General features: G+C 58.0%; 1 protein-coding gene across 1 annotated transcript; it reads left to right on the top strand.

Moving 5' to 3' along the window:
- The first annotated feature begins 4,120 nt into the window (after positions 1–4,120).
- Positions 4,121–23,191, top strand: FXR2 (FMR1 autosomal homolog 2). The gene is made up of 17 exons (XM_038768565.1): positions 4,121–4,202; positions 16,171–16,223; positions 16,536–16,629; positions 16,919–16,990; positions 17,148–17,296; positions 18,164–18,257; positions 18,382–18,498; positions 19,164–19,334; positions 19,511–19,589; positions 19,931–20,040; positions 20,176–20,262; positions 20,384–20,600; positions 20,879–21,094; positions 21,719–21,919; positions 22,075–22,170; positions 22,286–22,389; positions 22,593–23,191. Exons 1-17 carry the CDS (start codon positions 4,149–4,151, stop codon positions 22,686–22,688), a joined length of 2,010 nt encoding a protein of 669 aa, XP_038624493.1. The 5' UTR covers positions 4,121–4,148; the 3' UTR covers positions 22,689–23,191.
- The last annotated feature ends 40 nt before the right edge of the window (positions 23,192–23,231 follow it).

The following is a 23,231-nucleotide window of genomic DNA, read 5'->3' as shown; positions in this document are numbered from 1 at the left end:
GCGACTAATAGTTGTGTTGTTAAGCGCTTACTACAGAGAATCAGCGTGGCTCAGTGGAAAGAGCCCAGGCTTTGGAGTCAGAGGTCATGGGTTCAAGTCCCAGCTCCGCCACTTGTCAGCTGTGTGACTTTGGGCAAGTTACTTGACTTCTCTGTGCCTCAGTTCCCTCATCTGCAAAATGGGGATTAAGTCTGTGAGCCCCATGTGGGACAACCTAATCACTTTGTATCCTCCCCAATGCTTAGAACAGTGCTTTGCACATAGTAAGTGCTTAATAAATGCCATCATTATGATTATTTACTATTCCATTTATTTTATTATTAATAATAATAATGGAATACCTGGAATAATAATAATAAATATTAATAATAATAAGGCCCGGCCTCACGGGGATCTACCCCAGCTTTTCGTCCAGGGCCTGGCACACATTAAGTGCCTAACTATAATAAAAATAATAATGGTACTTGTTAAGCACTTACTATGTGCAAAGCACTGTTCTAAGCACTGGGGGGATACAAGGTGATCAGGTTGTCCCACGTGGGGCTGACAGTCTTCATCCCCATTTTACAGGTGAGGGAACTGAGGCATAGTTAGGCTCTTAATGTGTGCCCCTTCTAGACTGTGAGCCCACTGTTGGGTAGGGACCGTCGCTATATGTTGCCAACTTGTACTTCCCAAGCGCTTAGTCCAGTGCTCTGCACACAGTAAGTGCTCAATAAATACAATTGATTGATTGCCAGTCCCTGGACGAAAAGCTGGGGTAGATCCCCGCGAGGCCGGGCCTTATTATTATTAATATTTATTATTATTATTCCAGACATTCCATTATTATTATTATTAATAATAAAATAAATGGAATAGTAAATAACTACGCCTCAGCTCCCTCATCCGTAAAATGGGGATGAAGACTGTGAGCCCCACGTGGGCCAGCCTGATCACCTTGTATCCCCCCAGCGCTTAGAACGGTGCTTTGCACATAGTAAGCGCTTAACAAGTACCTTGATTATTATTATTATTAAAAGACAGTGGCCGGGCCCAACGGTGCCACATTTTCCTAGACTTCTAGACTGTAAGCCCACTGTTGGGTAGGGGCAGTCTCTATATGTTGCCTACTTGGACTTCCCAAGCGCTTAGTCCAGTGCTCTGCACGCAGTAAGCGCTCAATAAATACGATTGATGATGATGATGATGTTGGGTAGGGGCCGTCTCTATATGTTGCCAACTTGTACTTCCCAAGCGCTTAGTACAGTGCTCTGCACGCAGTAAGCGCTCAGTAAATACGATTGATTGGGTAGGGACTGTATATGTTACCAACTTGTACTTCCCAAGCGCTTAGTACAGTGCTCTGCACACAGTAAGTGCTCAATAAATACGATTGATGATGATGATGATTGATTGATTGATTGATTGACAGTCACGTGCCTCAGCTCCCCGGGCCCGCCGTTCTGGGCGGTGGCGGCAGCCAATGGCCGCGCTCCTTCCTCCCGCCTCCCCTCGTGATTGGTGGAGACGGCCTCCGGAATGGGGGCGTGGCTTCTTCGCTAAACTCCCCAACCGCGGCGGGCCTCGGAAGGAGGGAAAGAGGGGCCCCCCGCGCGCCTGCGCACTGGGGCGCGCGCGCCCTCGCGCTCCCAGCGTCGGCGGGCGCGCGCACGTGCGCGCAGCCGCGTCCGTTGGGGCCACTGGTGGACGTGGTGGGGGGGAGGGAGGGCGGCAGGGCTACGTAATGATCGGAAGCTCAGGATCAAATCCGGGATAATCAATCAATCAATCGTATTTATTGAGCGCTTACTGTGTGCAGAGCACTGGACTAAGCGCTTGGGAAGTACAAGTTGGCAACATATAGAGACAGTCCCTACCCAACAGTGGGCTCACAGTCTAGTCCCCCACATGCCTGCTGTGTGACCTTGGGCAAGCCACTTCACTTCTCTGGGCCTCAGTGACCTTTTCGTTCATTCATTCATATTTATTGAGCACTTACTGTGTGCAGGGCACTGGACTAAGCACTTGGGAAGTACAAGTTGGCAACACAGAGAGATGGTCCCTACCCAAAAGTGGGCTCACAGTCTAGTCCCCCACATGTCTGCTGTGTGACCTTGGGCAAGTCACTTCACTTCTCTGGGCCTCAGTGACCTGTTCATTCGTTCATTAGATCGTATTTATTGAGCACTTACTGTGTGCAGAGCACTGAACTAAGCGCTTGGGAAGTACAAGTTGGCAACACATAGAGACGGTCCCTACCCAACAGTGGGCTTACAGTCTAGTCCCCCACATGTCTGCTGTGTGACCTTGGGCAAGTCACAACTTCTCTGTGCCCCAGTTACCTTATCTGTAAAATGAGGATGAAGTCTGTGAGCCCCACGTGGGACAACCTAATTACCTTGTACCTACCCCAGCGCTTAGAACAGTACTTGGCACATAGTAAGCACTTAAATGCTATCATTATTATTTTTATTATTATTCTCTGGGCCTCAGTGACCTTTCATTCATTCATTCAATTGTATTGAGCACTTACTGTGTGCACAGCACTGTACTAGGCGCTTGGAAAGTACAAGTTGGCAACATATAGAGACGGTCCCTACCCAACACCGGGCTCACAGTCTAGAAACTCATCTGTAAAATGGGGATGAAGATTGAGCCCCACGTGGGACAACCTGATCGCCTTGTAACCTCCCGGGCGCTTAGAACAGTGCTTTGCACGTAGTAAGCGGTTAACAAATGCCATCATTATTATCAGCGATTAGAACTGCGCTCTGCACATACTAAGCGCTCAACAAATGCCATTATTATTATTAAGGGTGCACGAGGGCGAGACGCTCTAGCGCGTGCGCACCAGGTTGGACAGGGCGAGATGCTCTAGCGCATGCGCATCGGTTTAGACAGGGCGAGACGCTCTAGCGCATGCGTATCGTTTATACAGGGCGAGACGCTCTAGCGCATGCGCATCGGTTTAGACTGGGCGAGGCTCTAGCGCATCGGTTTAGCAGGGCGAGGCGCTCTAGCGCATCGGTTTAGACAGGGCGAGACGCTCTAGCGCATGCGCATCATCTTATACAGGGAGAGACGCTCTAGCGCATGCGCATCGGTTTAGACAGGGCGAGACGCTCTAGCGCATCGGTTTAGACAGGGCGAGACGCTCTAGCGCATGCGCATCGGCTTGTATAGGGCGAGACGCTCTGGCGCATGCGCATCGGTTTAGACAGGGCGGGACGCTCTAGCGCATCGGTTTAGACAGGGCGAGACGCTCTAGCGCATGCGCCTCTGTTTATATAGGGCGAGACGCTCTGGCGCATGCGTATCGCTTTAGACAGGGCGAGACACTCTAGCGCATGCGCATCAGTTTATACAGGGCGAGACGCTCTAGCGCATGCGCATCGGTTCATACAGGGCGAGACGCTCTAGCGCATGCGCATCGGTTCATACAGGGAGGGACGCTGTAGCGCATGCGCATCGGTTCATACAGGGAGGGACGCTGTAGCGCATGCGCATCGGCTTATCCCTTTCCCTCCCGCCGGGGGTGTGTGGGTTTCCTCGTCGCGCATGCGCAAGAGCCCTCCCCGAAAAAAAAAAAAGGTGGGGGGGGGGGAACACGAGGGAACGAGCCTCAGAGCGCATTCACATACCGGCCTGGTCGCACTCCCGACCCCAGTCGCCGAGCGAGGCTACCCCTAAAGCGGCGGGAAAGAGAGCGCGCTCCGTGGGCCGCGCAGGCGCAGCGCTCTCTTTCTCTTTCTGTTCCCCCCCCCGGCCTCGCGCCGCGACGCCTGCGCGCGGAGGCCCTCCGCGCGCGCCGGGCGGGTGCGCGTGCGCGGAAGCGGCGGGAGGAGGCGGCGGCGGCCGGTTTCGGGGCTGAGGCGGCGGCGGCGGCTTCTGAGGCAGCGACGGCGGCGGCGGCCGTTCCCCTCACGGTGGCGGAGACCGAGGCGGCGGCGCTGGACGGGGAGCGGGCCGGCCCCGGGCCCCTGCTCGTGGCCGCCGGGGGCGGCGGGGGCGGTGGCGGCCCGTCCCGGCCGGCGCCCCCCGCGGCTCCCCCGCCGGCCCCGGGGCGGCGCAGGGGGCCCGGCCCGGCCCGCGCTCAGCCCGCCGCCACCGGAGCCGGCCCCGGCCCCGGCCCCGGTCCCGGCCCCGGCCCCGGCCCCGGCCCGGACATGGAGCCCGGCCTGCCCGTCGAGGTGCGAGGCTCCAACGGGGCCTTCTACAAGGTGAGGCCCCCCCGCCCCTTACAACCCGTCAGTCCGATTTACTGAGCGCTTACCGGGTGCGGAGCGCTGCGCTAATACACCACTTTATACAGTCTTTATACCGCTCCTCCCCCTCACAATCAATCATCAGTCGTATTTATTGAGCGCTTACTGGGTGCGGAGCACTGCGCTAAGCGCTTGGGAAGTGCAAGTCGGCAACATAGAGAGACAGTCCCTCTAATACCGCTTTATACAGTCTTTATACCGCTCCTCCCCCTCACAATCAATCGTACTTATTGAGCGATTACTATATACAGAGCACTGTGCTAAGCGCTTGGGAAGTACAAGTGGGCAACATAGAGAGACAGTCCCTCTAATACCGCTTTATACAGTCTTTATACCGCTCCTCCCCCTCACAATCAATCGTACTTATTGAGCGATTACTATATACAGAGCACTGTGCTAAGCGCTTGGGAAGTACAAGTGGGCAACATAGAGAGACGGTCCCTCTAATACCGCTTTATACCGCTCTTCCCCCTCACAATCAATCAATCGTATTTATTGAGCGGTTACTGTGTACAGAGCACTGCGCTAAGCGCTTGCGAAGGACAAGTCGGCAACATAGAGAGACAGTCCCTCTGATGCCGCTTTATACAGTCTTTATACCGCTCCTCCCCCTCACAATCAATCGTATTTATTGAGCGCTTACTGGGTGCGGAGCACTGGGCTAAGCGCTTGGGAAGTCCAAGTTGGCAACATAGACAGTCCCTCTAATACCGCTTTATACAGTCTTTATACCGCTCCTCCCCCTCACAATCAATCGTATTTATTGAGCGCTTACTGTGTGCGGAGCAGTGTGCTAAGCGCTTGGGAAGTACAAGTTGGCAACATATAGAGACAATCCCTCTAATACCGCTTTATACAGTCTTTATACCGCTCCTCCCCCTCACAATCAATCGTATTTATTGAGCGCTTACTGTGTGCAGAGCACTGTGCTAAGCGCTTGGGTAGTACAAGTTGGCAGCATATAGAGACAGGCCCTCTAATACCGCTTTATACAGTCTTTATACCGCTCCTCCCCCCCCCCCCCACACACACACCCCCCCCCCAGAGTGACTGTGAGGAGGACGAAGGGGGCCGCCCCCCACCCTCCCCCAATTTCCTTCTCATCAGTCAATCAATCAATCGTATTTATTGAGCGCTTACTGTGTGCGGAGCACTGCGCTAAGCGCTTGGGAAGTCCAAGTTGGCAACATAGAGAGACAGTCCCTCTGATACCGCTTTATACCTCTCCTCCCCCTCACAATCAATCGTATTTATTGAGCGCTTATTGGGTGCGGAGCACTGGGCTAAGCGCTTGGGAAGTACAAGTCGGCAACATAGAGAGACAGTCCCTCTGATACCGCTTTATACCGCTCCTCCCCCTCACAATCAATCGTATTTATTGAGCGCTTACTGGGTGCGGAGCACTGTGCTAAGCGCTTGGGAAGTACAAGTTGGCAACATAGAGAGACGGTCCCTCTAATACCGCTTTATACCGCTCCCCCCCCCCCACACACACACACCAGAGTGACTGTGAGGAAGACGAAGGGGGCCCCCCCACCCTCCCCCCAATTTCCTTCTCGTCAGTCAATCAATCAATCAATCGTATTTATCGAGCGCTTACTGTGTGCAGAGCACTGGACTAAGCGCTTGGTAAGTACAAGTTGGCAACACGTAGAGACAGTCCCTCTAATACCGCTTTATACCGCTCCTCACACACACACCAGAGTGACTGTGAGGAGGACGAAGGGGGCTGCCCCCCACCCTCCCCCCAATTTCCTTCTCGTCAGTCAATCAATCAGTCGTATTTATTGAGCGCTTACTGTGTGCAGAGCACTGCGCTAAGCGCTTGGGAAGTACAAGTTGGCAACATATAGAGACAGGCCCTCTAATACCGCTTTATACGGTCTTTATACCGCTCCTCCCCCTCACAATCAATCGTATTTATTGAGCGCTTACTGTGTACAGAGCACTGCGCTAAGCGCTTGGGAAGTACAAGTCGGCAACATAGAGAGACAGTCCCTCTGATACCGCTTTATACCGCTCCTCCCCCTCACAATCAATCGTATTTATTGAGCGCTTACTGTGTACAGAGCACTGTGCTAAGCGCTTGGGTAGTCCAAGTTGGCAACATATAGAGACAGGCCCTCTAATACCGCTTTATACAGTCTTTATACCGCTCCTCCTCCTCACACTCACACACACACACACACACACCAGAGTGACTGTGAGGAGGACGAAGGGGGCCGCCCCCCACCCTCCCCCCAATCTCCTCGTCAGTCAATCAATCAATCGTATTTATTGAGCGCTTACTGGGTGCGGAGCACTGGGCTAAGCGCTTGGGAAGTCCAAGTTGGCAACATAGAGAGACAGTCCCTCTAATGCCGCTTTATACAGTCTTTATACCGCTCCTCCCCCTCACAATCAATCGTATTTAGTGAGCGCTTACTGGGTGCGGAGCACTGGGCTAAGCGCTTGGGAAGTACAAGTCGGCAACATAGAGAGACAGTCCCTCTAATACCGCTTTATACCGCTCCTCCCCCTCACAATCAATCAATTGTATTTATTGAGCGCTTACTGGGTGCGGAGCACTGCGCTAAGCGCTTGGGAAGTGCAAGTCGGCAACATATAGAGACAGGCCCTCTAATACCGCTTTATACAGTCTTTATACCGCTCCTCCTCCTCACACTCACACACACACACACACACACCAGAGTGACTGTGAGGAGGACGAAGGGGGCCGCCCCACACCCTCCCCCAATCTCCTTCTCGTCAGTCAATCACTCAATCGTATTTATTGAGCGCTTACTGGGTGCGGAGCACTGCGCTAAGCGCCTGGGAAGTCCAAGTCGGCAACGTAGAGAGACGGTCCCTCTAATACCGCTTTATACCGCTCCTCCCCCCCCCCACCGCCCCCCCACCCCAGAGTGACTGTGAGGAGAACGAAGGGGGCCGCCCCCCACCCTCCCCCCAATCTCCTTCTCGTCAATCAATCACTCAATCGTATTTATTGAGCGCTTACTGGGTGCGGAGCACTGCGCTAAGCGCTTGGGAAGTACAAGTCGGCAACATCTAGAGACAGTCCCTCTAATACCAATTTATACAGTCTTTATACCGCTCCTCCCTCTCACAATCAATCAATTGTATTTATTGAGTGCTTACTGGGTGCGGAGCACTGGGCTAAGCGCTTGGGAAGTACAAGTCGGCAACGTATAGAGACAGTCCCTCTAATACCACTTTATACAGTCTTTATACCGCTCCTCCCTCTCACACACACACACACACACACACACACACACACACACACACACACTCACCAGAGTGACTGTGAGGAGGACGAAGGGGGCCACCCCCCACCCTCCCCCCAATCTCCTTCTCGTCAATCAATCACTCAATCGTATTTATTGAGCGCTTACTGGGTGCGGAGCACTGGGCTAAGCGCTTGGGAAGTCCAAGTTGGCAACATAGAGAGACAGTCCCTCTAATACCGCTTTATACAGTCTTTATACCGCTCCTCCCCCTCACAATCAATCGTATTTATTGAGCGCTTACTGGGTGCGGAGCACTGGGCTAAGCGCTTGGGAAGTACAAGTCGGCAACATAGAGAGACAGTCCATCTAATACCGCTTTATACCGCTCCTCCCCCTCACAATCAATCAATTGTATTTATTGAGCGCTTACTGGGTGCGGAGCACTGCGCTAAGCGCTTGGGAAGTACAAGTCGGCAACGTATAGAGACAGTCCCTCTAATACCACTTTATACAGTCTTTATACCGCTCCTCCCTCTCACACACACACACACACACACACACACACACACACACACACACACACACACACACACACACCAGAGTGACTGTGAGGAGGACGAAGGGGGCCGTCCCCCACCCTCCCCCCAATCTTCTTCTCGTCAATCAATCACTCAATCGTATTTATTGAGCGCTTACTGGGTGCGGAGCACTGCGCTAAGCGCTTGGGAAGTACAAGTCGGCAACATATAGAGACAGTCCCTCTAATACCGCTTTATACAGTCTTTATACCGCTCCCCCCCTCACACACACACACCAGAGTGACTGTGAGGAGGACGAAGGGGGCCGCCCCCCACCCTCCCCCAAATCTCCTTCTCGTCAATCAATCACTCAATCGTATTTATTGAGCGCTTACTGGGTGCAGAGCACTGGGCTAAGCGCTTGGGAAGTACAAGTCGGCAACATAGAGAGACAGCCCCTCTAATACTGCTTTATACAGTCTTTATACCGCGCCTCCCTCACACACACAGACACACACACACACACACCCCCAGAGTGACTGTGAGGAGGACGAAGGGGGCCGCCCCCCGCCCTCCCCCCACTTTCCTTCTCGGCAGTCAATCGTACTTATTGAGCGCTTACTGTGTGCAGAGCACTGTGCTAAGCGTTTGGGAAGTACAAGTAGGCAACATAGAGAGACAGTCCCTCTAATACCACTTTATACAGTCTTTATACCGCTTCTCCCCCTCACAATCAATCAATCGTATTTATTGAGTGCTTACTGTGTGCAGAGCACTGCGCTAAGCGCTTGGGAAGTCCAAGTCGGCAACATACAGAGGCAGTCCCTCTAATACCGCTTTATGCCGCTCCTCCCCCCCCCCACACACACCCCAGAGTGACTGTGAGGAGGACGAAGGGGGCTGCCCCCCACCCTCCCCCCAATTTCCTTCTCGTCAATCAGTCAATCGTATTTATTGAGCGCTTACTGTGTGCAGAGCACTGGACTAAGCGCTTGGGAAGTACAAGTTGACAACATATAGAGACAGGCCCTCTAATACCGCTTTATACCGCTCCTCACACACACACCAGAGTGACTGTGAGGAGGACGAAGGGGGCCGCCCCCCACCCTCCCCCCAATCTCCTTCTCGTCAGTCAATCAATCAATCGTACTTATTGAGCGCTTACTGTGTGCAGAGCACTGCGCTAAGCGCTTGGGAAGGCTGAGTTGGCAACATATAGAGACAGTCCCTCTAATACCGCTTTATACAGTCTTTATACCGCTCCTCCCCCTCACAATCAATCAGTCGTATTTATTGAGCACTTACTGGGTGCAGAGCACTGTGCTAAGCGCTTGGGAAGTCCAAGTCGGCAACATAGAGAGACAGTCCCTCTAATACCACTTTATACAGTCTTTATACCGCCCCTCCCCCTCACAATCAATCAATCGTATTTATTGAGCACTTACTGGGTGCAGAGCACTGCGCTAAGCGCTCGGGAAGTCCAAGTCGGCAACATAGAGAGACAGTCCCTCTAATACCGGTTTATACAGTCTTTATACCGCTCCTCCCCCTCACACACACACACCAGAGTGATTGTGGGGAGGACGAAGGGGGCCTCCCCCCAATCAGTCAATCAATGGTATTTATTGAGCGCTTACTGTGTGCAGAGCACTGGACTAAGCCCTTGGGAAGTCCAAGTTGGCAACATATAGAGACGGTCCCTACCCAACAGTGGGCTCACGGTCTAGAAGGGGGAGCTACTGTGTGCGGAGCACTGTACTAAGCGCTTGGGAAGTACAAATTGGCAACATCTAGAGACAGTCCCTACCCAACAGTGGGCTCACAGTCTAAAAGGGGGAGACAGAGAACAAAACCAAACATACTAACAAAATAAATAGAATAGATATGTACAGGTAAAGTAAATAGAGTAATAAATACGTACAAACATATATACATATATACAGGTGCTGTGGGGAAGGGGAGGAGGTAAGATGGGGGGGATGGAGAGGGGAACAAGGACCCTCCCCCCAGTTTCCTTCTCGTCAATCAGTCAATCAATCGTATTTATTGAGCGCTTACTCTGTGCAGAGCACTGGGCTAAGCGCTTGGGAAGTACAAGTCAGCAACACATAGAGACAGTCAATCAGTCAATCAGTCGTATTTATTGAGCGTTTACTGTGTGCAGAGCACTGCACTAAGCGCTTGGGAAGTACAAGTTGGCAACATATAGAGACAGTCCCTACCCAACAGCGGGCTCACAGTCTAATACCGCTTTGTACAGTCTTTATACCGCTCCTCCCCCTCACACACACACATCAGAGTGATTGTGGGGAGGACGAAGGGGGCCGCCCCCCACCCTCCCCCCAATTTCCTTCTCGTCAATCAATCAATCAGTCGTATTTATTGAGCGCTTACTGTGTGCAGAGCACTGTGCTAAGCTCTTGGGAAGTCCAAGGCGGCAACACAAAGAGACAGTCAATCAGTCAATCAATCGTATTTATTGAGCGCTTACTGTGTGTAGAGCACTGGACTAGGCGCTTGGGAAGTCCAAGTCGGCAACACATAGAGACAATCAATCAATCAGTTGTATTTATTGAGCGCTTACTGTGTGCAGAGCACTGGACTAAGCGCTTGGGAAGTCCAAATCGGCAACACATAGAGACGGTCCCTACCCAACAGCGGGCTCACAGTCTAGAACGGGACTAGACTTCTCGTCCTTTCCCTCCCATGCCTGTCCTCCACCAAGGGGAATTACAAAGAGTCAATCAGTCATATTTATTGAGCGCTTACTGCATGCAGAGCACTGGACTAAGCGCTTGGGAAGTCCAGGTTGGCAACACATAGAGACAGTCCCTACCCAACAGCGGGCTCCCAGTCTAGAAGGGGACTGGACTTCTCGTCCTTTCCCTCCCGTGCCAGTCCTCCACCAAGGGGAATGACAAAGCGTCAATCAGTCGTATTTATTGAGCGCTTACTGTGTGCAGAGCACTGGACTAAGTGCTTGGGAAGTACAAGTTGGCAACATATACAGTCCTATTCATTCAATCCCACCTCACCTCAGCAAAAAAAAAAAACCCAAAATCCCTTCCTTCCCCGGCCCCAGCTAAGCCGCTTCCCATTCATTCAATCGTATTTATTGAGCGCTTACTGTGTGCAGAGCACTGGACTAAGCGCTTGGGAAGTACAAGTTGGCCACATATAGAGACAGTCCCTATTCATTCATTCATTCATTCAATCCCACCCCACCTCAGCAAAAAAAACACCCCAAACCCCTTCCTTCCCCGGCCCCAGCGAAGCCGCTTCCCATTCATTCAATCGTATTTATTGAGCGCTTACTGTGTGCAGAGCACTGGACTAAGCGCTTGGGAAGTACAAGTTGGCCACATATAGAGACAGTCCCCATTCATTCATTCATTCAATCCCACCCCACCTCAGCAAAAAAAAACACCCCAAACCCCTTCCTTCCCGGGCCCCAGCGAAGCCGCTTCCCATTCATTCATTCAGTCGTATTTATTGAGTGCTTACTGTGTGCTGCAGAGCACTGGACTAAGCGCTTGGGAAGTACAAGTTGGCCACATATAGAGACAGTCCCTATTCATTCATTCATTCAATCCTACCCCACCTCAGCAAAAAAAACACCCCAAGCCCCTTCCTTCCCCGGCCCCAGTGAAGCCGCTTCCCATTCATTCATTCAGTCGTATTTATTGAGCGCTTACTGTGTGCAGAGCACTGGACTAAGCGCTTGGGAATTACAGGTTGGCAACATATAGAGACGGTCGCTACCCAACAGTGGGCTCACAGTCTAGAAGCATTCCTCTCCCTCCCATGCCCAGGGCGACACCCACCACCCCGCACCAACTAAAGCTAGTTGCCCATGTCCCCCCTTCCATCCTTGGACAGACAGACACCCATCCACCTTGTCCCTGGGGCAGGGTGATCATTATTCCATTCCTCCCCCTGTGCGCCCCCCCCCCCCCCCATAGGACAGAGGGAGCCCACCTGTCCCATTCCAGACCACCCCCCACCACCCCTGACCACCACCACCACCACCACCAAACTCACATCTTTGCTGCCCTTTGCTTCCCCAAAGCAAGGTGCCCCACCCAGTCCTTTTCATCTTTCCCTTCTGCCTTCCCTCTGCTTTGAGATCAACATGGATGACCCACCCCATCTCCGCACTTCCAGATCAGCACCTCCACCCCCCTCTAACATCTATCTCTTGATTCTTGGCCACTCACAGCTTATTCCCTCTCCTTATGGAGAGTCAAAACTGCTGATCTTACAAGGAGATAGCAGTCGATCAATCAGTTATATTTATTGAGCACTTACTGAGTGCAGAGGGCTGTACTAAGCACTTGGAAGGGTCCAATAGAACACGAAACCCCCCCCCACCTCGTTTTAGACTTTGGAACCGCCCCCCCCCTCCCCACCACTTACTCCCCACCTGGGGCATCTCCCCTACTTTGGTGCTTTGATTTAGACCTTGCGAATCAGCGTCTTCCAAAGACCTTTTCAAAGGGCAAAAAGTACATCTCCTCCCCCTTCTCCCCCACCCCCTCATTCACCTGGCTTCCAGGCTCCAGTTCATCATCATCAATCGTATTTATTGAGCGCTTACTGTGTGCAGAGCACTGTACTAAGCGCTTGGGAGTACAGTTGCCCTGGAGCCCCATGGCCCCACTTTTTCCCCAATGCGGTGTCCTCGATAGTCTTGTACTTGACTGCTGCCCCCCCTGCCCCAGTTGTTTATGAAGGACCCCCAAACCCTGGTCCCTCTGTTTCTTCTTTTGGCTTCCCCTAACGCTAGCCTCCTCCTCCTTGCCCATAGGCCGCCCAAGAAGCTTCAGGGCCACCAGGACATCCTCAATAACTGAGATCGTTTTGGTTGACACATTTTTCTGGGAGGTGGTGGTGCCTCCCTTTCCAATCTCACATGAAGAGATCTCTTTTTGTTCTCTTCAGAGTCTTGTTCTCGATCACATCCACTCCCACCCCCCGCCAAAAAACCCCACCCACCTTATGCCAAGGGAAGATTCCCCTCACTCCCTCCATCCTTGTCTTGATCAGGTCAGTTGGAAGTGTCCAGGGTCCTAGTTTCCACGACGCCTCCGTGACTCACTTCCCTCCCAAATTGCAAATGTCCAACCCACCTGCCCCCAGATGATGAGACCTCTCAAAACGCAGGACCTAGGTCCCTAAACCCTCATGAGCAGTTCCCTAACTGGGTCTAAACCAACTCTCTTAGCCCCCCGCCCCCTTTTCTGTAGCCCGGGATCTCCAGGGTCATACAGGGAAACGCCGCAGAATTCCCTCTTGCCTCCCCAGGACTTTGCTCATCTCCAGTCCCATCCTTCTCCTCCATCCACGACCCACCCGGTGTGAGCCCTTCCCCCAAATCTGGCAGGTAGATCACCCTGAGCAGCCTCCAGCTCTCTCCAGGCCCCCACCTCTCATTTCCCCGGCCCTCCTCCTGGATCCAGGACTTCAGCCCAGATTCTCCCTGACCCCAGTCCGACCTCCACATCCCACCCCATCGCCCTGACCCGTGGTCCTCTGCCCCTGGGGAATCCAGATTCTCCTCCCCGACCACCGGCCCGGCCGTCCCTCACCTCCTCCCTCACCAAGTGCCCTCCCCATCATCTTGAACCTTCTCCCTGATCTGCCTTTCACCACCCTGCTGACCCTCGCCTCCCACCACGGTGTTTTTTGTTTTGTTTTGCTTTTTGCGGTCAGGTTGGAGCCGCCTTCGTGGTTTCTCCTCCTGAGCCTCAGGGGTTGGGGCCATTTTTGGAGACAACCGGCTGGGGAAGGGAAGGCGGTTGGCCGGCAGGCAGGCCGAGGTGCTCTCCTCACCCTTTGACCCTCCGCTTCCCCGTGGGCCCAAGGTGACGGTGGGCGGGTGAAGGGGCCCGGCAGGGCAAGACATCTTGGCCTCGAGGAACGGGAGACCGGGGAACAGTAGTTCAGGGAGCAGGGGAGCGGAAGGGAGGATGGGAGCTAGGGGTAGGATGCCTGGGTCCCTGAGGGGAATGGAGACTAGGAGCTAGGGGTAGGATGCTCAGGTCCCCGGAAGGCGTGGGGGCAGAATGCACCAGACCTCTCCAAGTGAGGCTTTTATTGCCCCCTGCCTCAATTTCCCCTTCCTCTTAAGGTTTCCTGGAACAGAGTCTGGTTCCGCATCCGTCCCCAGAGGTCTCCTAGAGCCAGCTCCTCTGTGACCCCGTTCCCCGTGGAATTCCCGCTCTCCCTCCCTCCGGCCCCCAAATACCTCCACCCTACAGGAGCCGAATCAACTCTGTTCTCACTCAGCACTTCCAGGCAAGGGGCCGCTTGGCACCAGCGGCCCGTTGGAAAATGCGGCCACTACTTGCCTAGGCCCCCACTCCAGCCCCGAGGTCCAGGGACCTTCCCGGCGGCCCTTCCAGGGAGCAAGGGACCGAGGTCCTCATCCCCTCGGCTTGATCGTTAACTCGGGCCTTGCCGGGATCGAAGGTCCCCTGGAGGAACCCGGGATCCCAGAGTCCGCGGAGGATCCGAGCCTCAACATCCACCCCCAACTCCCACCCCTCCTCCCTCCTGTTAGTCCAGGGCTTGGTTTTCTTGTCTCCTAGCCCTGAATCCCCTCACCCAGCCCAGGTTTTTGCTCCCCACCCTCAACGCCACCACCTTGTGCCCCTCAGCCTCCACCCCCACCCCACCCCCAGTCAGTCCTTCTTTGTGTCCCAGCCCTTTGGCAGTCTCACCCTCCCAAGACCTAGAGATTCAACCTCTCCTGTTTTGAGCCCTGGCACTTCTCCCCCACCCCCAAGAGGTCAAAGCTGCCTCCTCCTCCTCCAGGGCCCCTGGCCTCTTTGACCCCCGAGGCTGAGGCCAGAGGTTGGGGGCCTCCTGGGTTTTGCTGCTGGCTTCCTTGCGCCCCTGTGCCCACAGACCTATACACATTTCAGTCAGGCCCCCCCCCGAACCCAGCCCAAAATAGTGCCCGTTAGAACCCAGCTATGGGGGCAGAGGGAGGACGTTGGAACAGGAGGGAAGGGACAGGGAGCAGAGAGGTGGTTGAGGAGATGGGAACAAGGGCAGGGGTCTGGGATGTAGACGGGGGTCTGTGGGGGTGGGGGCAGGGCCTCCAAGTGGGAAGAGCGTCGAGGTGATGAAACTGGGGGCTGGATTGGAGCCTCTTGAGGGAAGCCCTCCTCGCCCCGGCCCCCATGGGCAGAGAAAAGGAGTGAGGGCAGGAGGCTGGGAGAGCCAGGTGCTCCTACTCCTTCCGCCAGAGGCCCCCCAGTAACCCGAGCTCGGCCCTGGGGCGCACACTGACTTCAGGGGGCGGTTAAATTTAGCCCATGTTCCCCCACCATATACGGAGTCTGGATAGAGGTGCCAGGGGTGGGCATGGGGGAGATTCTCCCACAGGATAACCCCCCCAGGCACCATCCTTCCCCCTTCCCTGGGGACCGTCTCTAGAATCAGCCGGAGTCAGACTCTTCCCAGTGTCTTGGAATCCCCCAAATCCCTTCCTGTCCGAAGGACTGAGCGTTTGGGTCATAAGAGGCGGGAAGGGCGTGGGTCCGTCCCTCCCATCGCCACCGGTCCCCCAGAGGTCCCAGATGTCTTCCCACCCAGAGTCCAGCCAGCCGCCTCCCTGCCTGGGACCCCCAACTACGTGTTCACGCTCCTGCTCCCTTCTAGAGTCTCAGTCCCTCTGTTCTTGCTCCAGCCTCCCCCCAAATCTCCTGCCGCTCCCGCCACACTGGGCATCTCCACTTCCTTTGCGCCCAACTCCTTCCTTGATGCATGATCTCAGATGCCCGGGGCTCTAGTTGCCGCCCTCCCTTACCTTCTCACCTCATATCCTCTCCCCTACTCCCTGAGGGACCGGCCCCCTCCAATTCAGTCCCACTGGTCAGGGCCCCTGGACCTCCCTCCCTTCTCCCCGGGGGAGCCCCAGACAACCCCTCTGAGGATATTCTTAGCTGGGATTAACTCGCTGGTATTTTAATTGGCTGCTGCCGGCCAGCCGGGGGGAGAGCCGGGACCAGGGAAAGTTAGGAGCCGAAGGCGGCGCCTTTCCCAGCTAAAACCCCAGTCCCAGGTGTCCGGCCTCCCGGCTTTCCACCCCTCTTGAATCCCAGGGCTCTGAATAGAGGAGAGATTTTTTTTTCTCTCAGCTTTCGTTTTCTGCCCCCTTCCACTTTACAGGGCTTTGTGAAGGACGTTCACGAAGACTCTGTCACCATCTTCTTTGAGAACAAGTACGTGTGTGCCGTCCCCTGCCCCTCCTCCTCCCCTTCTCCCCTCCCCCCTAGGGAAAGGAAGCCAGGGGCTGGGAAGCCGAGGCTAGTGGGGGCCACGCTTGGGGTCCCTAAGAGGAGCCCGGGACCAAGTTGAGGGTGGGGCGGGGGGCCGGGAGTCTGTGATCCCTGTGGGAGATGGGGGCTCGGGGGTGGAGGGTCCCGGAGGAAGGGCCGAGGTCAGAGTTGGGGATCGTGGGGGGCTGCAGAGAGGGGGCTTCCTTCCCTTTCCCTCCACCCCCCGATCCGACTTTTCCCTCTCACTCGGGGCAGCTGGCAGAGCGAGAGGCAGATTCCCTTCAGTGATGTGCGGCTCCCGCCGCCGGCGGACTACAACAAGGAGATCACGGAAGGGGATGAGGTGGAGGTGAGGGGTTAGGAACGCGCGCCCACTGTCCCGAAGCCCTTCACAGACCAACCTCCTCACCCCGATCGAATCTCCGCGGGCAGCTGGTCCCCAAGGCCCCCCTCCTTGCCGGCTGACCGACCCCACCCCCCCGTGTCCACACACATCTCCCCCCCTCCCGCCCGTCGCAGCTCCTGTCCACTCTGGGGTGGCCCAGCTGGCCGGTCTTCTTCCCCCAGGGCCCCAGCCGACTTCGGGAGGGCGGGGAACCTTCTCCCCGCACCTCAGGCCTTTCTCGATTTGCCTCCAGGTTTACTCTCGAGCCAACGAGCAGGAGCCGTGCGGCTGGTGGCTGGCCAGGGTGCGGATGATGAAAGGAGATGTAAGGATCCAGACCCCCCACGAGGAAGGGGAGGGGACGGGTTCTGACCCCGGGGAGAACGGAGCTGGAGGGCAGGACGCCTGGGGTCCTGAGGGAAGCTGGGGCCTCAGGGGGCTCCCCGGTGCCCTGAGAGATCTCCCCTGCCCGTCCCCCCCAGTTCTACGTCATAGAGTACGCAGCCTGCGACGCCACGTACAACGAGATCGTCACCCTGGAGCGGCTCAGGCCCGTGAACCCCAGCCCGTTGGCCACCAAGGGTAGCTTCTTCAAGGTCACCATGGCGGTGCCCGAAGACCTGCGCCAGGCGTGAGTTCCCCCCCGCCCACCCCGTCTCCCACTCCTCCCCTACCAACCAGCAATCTTGAATTTCCCACTTGCGAAGGACAGAGCCCCCGCCAAGGCCTCTGGGGAGCCAGGTCCGAGAGCGGACATTGGGGGATTACCCGTCCTCAGGAGCTTAAGGCCCGTTGGCATCATTAGCCACACGGGTAGTTGGCAGCAGCACGGTGTAGCGAATAGAGCCCGGGCCCGGGAATCAGAAGGGCATGGGTTCTAATCCTGGCTATGCCACTTGTCTTCTGTGTGACCTTGACCTTCATTTCTCTGGGCCTCAGTTACCTCATCTGCAAAATGGGGATTGAAACAGCCCTACGTGGGATGGGGACTGTTTTGCAACCCGATTTGCCGTTGTCCACCTAGTGCTTAGTATGGAGCCTGGCACATAGTAAGCGCTTAATAAATGCCACAATTATTATTAAGTCACGACAAGAGCGAGTGGCTGGGAGAGACCCCCATCCTGGCCCAAATGGCGGAAAAGAAGTTTTGTAAAGAAATTACAGGGTATGTGACGTAAGTGGCGTGGGGCAGAGAACAAAGGGAGCAGATCAGGGTGTTGGAGAAGAGAGTGGGAGAAAAGGAAATTGAGGACTTAGGGAAGACCTCTTGGAGGAGGTGGGCCTTCATTAAGGCTTCAGAGGCGGGGAGGGTCATCCTCTGTGGGGTATAAAGCTAGAGTAATAATAACAACAGTAGAGTGAAAATTGGGATAGTTCCCCCGAGAGAAAGGTGGCTTCGCGCCGTCAGGGTGAGGCGGCACGACCTGGAAAAGGAACTTGGCAGCAGGGGCGACTGGGACCATCCGTCTTTTCTTCCCCACCCACTCGGCCCCCGCAGGTGCTCCAACGAGAGCGCCCACAAGGAATTCAAGAAGGCCGTTGGCGCCAACTGCATCTTCCTCAACATCACCAACAGTGAGCTCTTCATCCTGGTGAGCCCCCCCTCAGACCCCTGCGCCCGAGCAGCCCTGCCCTCACCCCCACCCCGGGGTGTGGGGCCTTTCCTCCCGCCCCCCAGCTCACGTCCTCTCCCCCGGTCCCCTCGGTCTTCCTCAGTCGACGACGGAAGCCCCGGTGAAGAGGGCATCCCTGCTGGGCGACATGCACTTCCGCAGCCTCCGCACCAAGCTGCTGCTCATGTCCCGCAACGAGGAGGCCACCAAGCACCTGGAGGTGAGTGGCGCGCCCGCCCTGGAGCCCAGTAGATCCCACGGCCCCTCTCCGCTGGACGTGAGGTTGCTTCTGGTTGGCAGCCTGGGAGTCCCGGTAAAACGTGGGGGCCGCTGGTCCGATGTGGCGGGGGGTGGGTGGGGGGCGCTTGTCGTCCGGGGACTTGTGGCCCTCCGTCCACACCTTCCTTGTTGGGTGCCCCCATTGAGCCTCGCCAGATGACGTCCTGTCACACCCTCCAGGAGGCCTTCCCCTATTACAGTCCCGGCCGAGCCACCGCCTCGGCACCTCCTGCGGTGTTGCGTCCGCCGTGTGTGGTCCCCGGGTCCGTGCCCTCTAAGGCTACTTACTAAGTGTTAAGCAGTGGCCGTTTGTCTGCCGCTTCACCCCCCGCTGGACCGTTCACCCCTCGTGGGCACCAGTCCATCAGTCGGCCTCATACTTGTATTTTACCCTTGAAACCTAGCCGTGCCCCTTCCCCTGTGTGCCCCCCACCCCCTCTCACCCAAGAAGTTTGCGTGGCCCCGTCGGATTGGCTCCGAGGCGGTTCTTTCCGTGTCCCGGCCCCGCTAATTGCCTCCCATTAGGTCCGGCGCTGCGCCAGACCTCCGGGAAGGGCTGGGTGGGCGGGCACCAGTGTAGCTGTCCCCCATCCCTCCCGCTTGCAGACGAGCAAGCAGCTGGCGGCGGCGTTCCAGGAGGAATTCACGGTGCGGGAGGACCTGATGGGCTTGGCGATTGGGACCCACGGGGCCAACATCCAGCAGGCCCGCAAGGTGCCCGGGGTGACGGCCATCGAGCTGGGCGAGGAGAGCTGCACCTTCCGCATCTATGGGGAGGTGAGCCCTCCCCCCCCCCACCCCTGGGGGCCGGGGACGGACCAGGGGAGGGGGCCGGGCCGCGGGCTCCCGGTTTGCCGCCCCGGCCCTTTCCCCGGGATGGAGGGAGAGGTGGTCCGGCCTCAAGTCCCAGGCTGCTGCCTGCCAGTGATCCTCCTCCCCCCCGGACCCCACAGACCCCCGAGGCATGTCGCCAGGCCCGCAGCTACCTCGAGTTCTCTGAGGACTCTGTCCAAGTGCCCAGGAATCTGGTCGGTGAGTCCGGCGGTGGGTGGCGGCCGTGTGGATTCGGAAGATCGGGGGTGCGTTTGGGGGGCATAGCGAGAATGGGGACCAGGCGGCCGAGTCTCAGACAACGGAACCAGGAGCAATGAGGCCCGGGCCTGTCTGAGGCAGGGGGCCTGCCTGCTCTAAAGACTAGAAGAAAGGGGGTATTTTTGTGAGGAGAAGTGGGGGACCGGAAGGCACGGTGCCTGGATCCTGAAAAAAGGGGCAAGGTCGGGGGCACGTGGCAGCTCGGGCCCTGGCTGTCTCGGGACGGAGGCCGGAAGGGGAACGGTGTCCTCACGGCCCCCCACCCCCCTCTCCCTGCTCAGGGAAGGTGATTGGGAAGAACGGGAAGGTGATCCAAGAGATCGTGGACAAGTCCGGCGTGGTGCGGGTGCGCGTGGAAGGTGACAACGACAAGAAGAACCCACGAGAGGAGGTGCCCAGCGGGCGGAGAATCACGGGGGAGTGGGCCAGGCCGGTCTCCGTGCCGGGGGACGGGCTAGGGGAGGGACGGGGGCGCACCACCCCCTTCCGTTGGGTGTCTGACCACCCCTGGCTCTCTCCCCCCCAGGGCATGGTCCCTTTCATCTTCGTGGGCACAAGGGAGAACATCAGCAATGCCCAGGCCCTCTTGGAGTATCACCTGTCTTACCTGCAGGTTCTGGCGGGCCGGGGAGGGCGGGAGAGTTGGGGCGGGAGGGCGATGGGGGTGTCGAGGGTAGGGGCTGAGGGGGCGGGGGCGGAGGGGGGTGACCTTCTCGCCTGGGCCCCGTCCGCAGGAGGTGGAGCAGCTGCGGTTGGAGCGGCTGCAGATCGACGAACAGCTGCGCCAGATCGGGCTGGGCTTCCGGCCGGCGGGAGGCGGGCGGGCCGGGGCCACGGACAAGGGGGGCGGCTACGCCACCGACGAGAGCTGCTCCTCCTCCTCCTCCCTGCACGCCACGCGCACCTACGGGGGCCGGGGCCGCGGGCGCAGGGCGGCCGGTCCCGGCTACGGTGAGGGTCCGGGGGCCCGGGGCTAGCACGCTGGGAGGCGGTGGGGGCGGGAAGGACAGGGTTGAGGTTGGGGTTCCGTCTGGCGGAGGGCGGGCCGCTGTGGGTGGGGGCAGCGGGCCAGGGGAGGTTGCTGAGACTCGGGCGGGGAGGAGGGCGGAAGGAGACCCCCTCGAGGAATAAACTCCCCCACCCCAACCAATCAATCAATCAATCTTATTTATTGAGCACTGTACTAAGCGCTTGGGAAGTGCAAGTACAACCCTCACATTGCCCGGCAGGCCCCGGCTCGGACCTGTCCACCGCCTCCGAGACGGAGTCGGAGAAGCGAGAGGAGCCCGAGCGGCCCGGCCCCGGGGACAGAGACAGGGACAGGGACCGGGACCCTCCGGGCCGGGGAGAAGAAGGCCGGCGGCGGCCCGGAGGGGGCCGCGGGAGAGGCCCCCCGCCCGCCCCCCGCCCCCCCGCCAAGTACAGCTCCTCCTCCATCAGCTCAGGTACCGGGCCCCCGGTGACGAGACGGGTCGGGGTGGGCACGGGCTAGCGCGCAGTTGGGGTGCCCCTTGTCTTCCCCTTTATGCCGGCAGCTTGGCGTGAGCAGGGAATGAGCCTACTCACTCTGTTGGAGGGGACTCTCCCTAATCAATCAATTGTATTTATTGAGCGCTTACTGTGTGCAGAGCACTGTACTAAGCACTTGGGAAGTCCAAGTTGGCAACATAGAGCCAGTCCCTACCCAACAGTGGGCTCACAGTCTTAAAGGGGGAGACAGAGAACGAAACCAAACAACCATCACTTGGTCCAGTGCTCTGTGCACGGCAAGTGCTTAATACACACCCTTGATTGATTCAGTCGTATTTCTTGAGCGCTCCCTGTGTGCAAAGCACTGTTCGAAGCACATGGGAGAGTACAGTAGGACAGTTAACAGGCACGTTCCCTGCACACGACGAGCTCACGGTCTAGAGGGGGAGACCGATGCACATAGGTACACACCGGAAATAACACAGATACTGAGGTGGGGAATGAGGGGAGGCCCGGCCCCGTCCCTCCCATCTGCCCTCACCCACCCCCGGCCTTACTTTCTGCTCCCCGTCGTCGTCCTCCCTCCCTCCCGTCCCCAGTGCTGAAGGACCCCGACAGCAACCCGTACAGCCTGCTGGACACTACGGAGCCGGAGCCCCTGGCCGAGGCCGACGCCGGGGAGGCCCCCCCGGCCAGCGCCCGCCGCCGCCGCTCCCGCCGCCGCCGCACGGATGAGGACGGGACCGTCATGGACGGGGGGCCCGAGCCCGACGGGCCGGGCCTGGCCGAGAACGGGCTGGGTGAGCCGGGGGAGGGCCGGCCCTCCGTCCATCGGTCCGTCCGTGCCCCGGGCCTGTGGGAGCGGGGCGGCGGGGACTCCGGGGTCAGGCCCACCATCCCCTTCCCCCTCGCTCCCCCGTCCCCGCCACCGGCCCTGAGCCCCGCTGCCCCGCAGAGGACGATTCCAAACCCCAACGCCGCAACCGCAGCCGCCGCCGCCGTAACCGCGGCAACCGGGCCGACGGCTCCATCAGCCGAGACCGCCAGTCAGGTGAGCCCCGGTCTCCAGGCGAGGGCGGGGGGCCGGGGTGGGTGGCAGCCGCGGGATCCCCCCCCCCCTTCCGCCCCGCATGCCCAGTCTCCCCTTCCTCCTCCCCCCCCCGAAGTGACCGTGGCCGACTACATTTCGCGGGCCGAGTCCCAGAGCCGCCAGCGTCCGCTCCCCGAACCCGCGGACCGACCGACGGAGGACCCCCCCTCAGGACAGAAGGTAGGCCCCCGGTGCCTAGGGCGGCGGGCCAGCGGGGAGGTCCTGGAGAGAAAGGGCAGGATGGGGGGGGGACCCCCGGGTTGGGGGGGGGGACAGCGGGGTCTCAAGAGGTCATGGGGGGGGTGTGGTGTTCTCTTCCTCACCTCCTCTCCCTCCGCCCCCCTCCCTTCTCTCTTGTGCATCCCTGTCCCTTCTCCCACTAGGGCGACTGCAGCAGTAAGCTGGCCCCCCCTCCCTCGGAGAATGGGGAGCTGGCTCCACCCCCGGAGCTGGGCAGCCTGGTCAACGGGGTCTCATAAACTCAGTCCCCCCCCCACCTCCACCCCCCCAAAAAAAATCCCCGCCCTGCCCCTCCCCCGTCTCGCTTGCAAAAACACCACCACGGCCCCCTCCCCCCATCGGGCGTTGGCGCCGTATTGCCAAAGAGGGAACAGGCCGGGGACGGCGGCTCAGCCCCCCACCCCCCCAAACACACACACACACACCCCTTCCCGGGGGGGGGCTGATTTCGGGGTGACACCCCAACCCCCCCCCCCCCCAGACTGTATGTGCCTTCTTCCCCTACACCCTCCCTCCAGCTCCACTTCCCTCTGGGGACCCAGGAGTCCTGGTTCTCCCGCCCCCCACCCCCCATCTCTCCCCACCCTCTCCCCCCCACATCTCAGCCTGCTGGCGGGGGAGGCCTAGGGAGCCGGGGTTAGGGGGGGCGAGCCCCGTCCCCAGGCTGAAAGCGAGGGAGGCCTGGGTCCCCTCCCTCCCTCCTTCCTGGTCCCCTCGGGGGGGCCGACATCACTGTGGCAGATGGGGGGCGGGGTGGGGGGGGGGGACGACGAGAGGTGCTG

This window comes from Tachyglossus aculeatus, chromosome Y4 (genome assembly GCF_015852505.1).
Source record: "Tachyglossus aculeatus isolate mTacAcu1 chromosome Y4, mTacAcu1.pri, whole genome shotgun sequence".
NCBI lineage: Eukaryota > Metazoa > Chordata > Mammalia > Monotremata > Tachyglossidae > Tachyglossus > Tachyglossus aculeatus.
The sequence above is the reverse complement of the archived record's forward strand: the minus strand, read 5'-3'. Positions and strand labels throughout refer to the sequence as shown.

Coding starts and splice junctions, on each gene's coding strand:
- FXR2 (XM_038768565.1), top strand. CDS start 4,149: ATGGAGCCCGGCCTGCCCGTCGAGGTGCGAGGCTCCAACGGGGCCTTC. Junction 16,224..16,535: donor ACCATCTTCTTTGAGAACAA/GTACGTGTGTGC, acceptor CACTCGGGGCAG/CTGGCAGAGCGAGAGGCAGA. Junction 18,258..18,381: donor ACAGTGAGCTCTTCATCCTG/GTGAGCCCCCCC, acceptor GGTCTTCCTCAG/TCGACGACGGAAGCCCCGGT.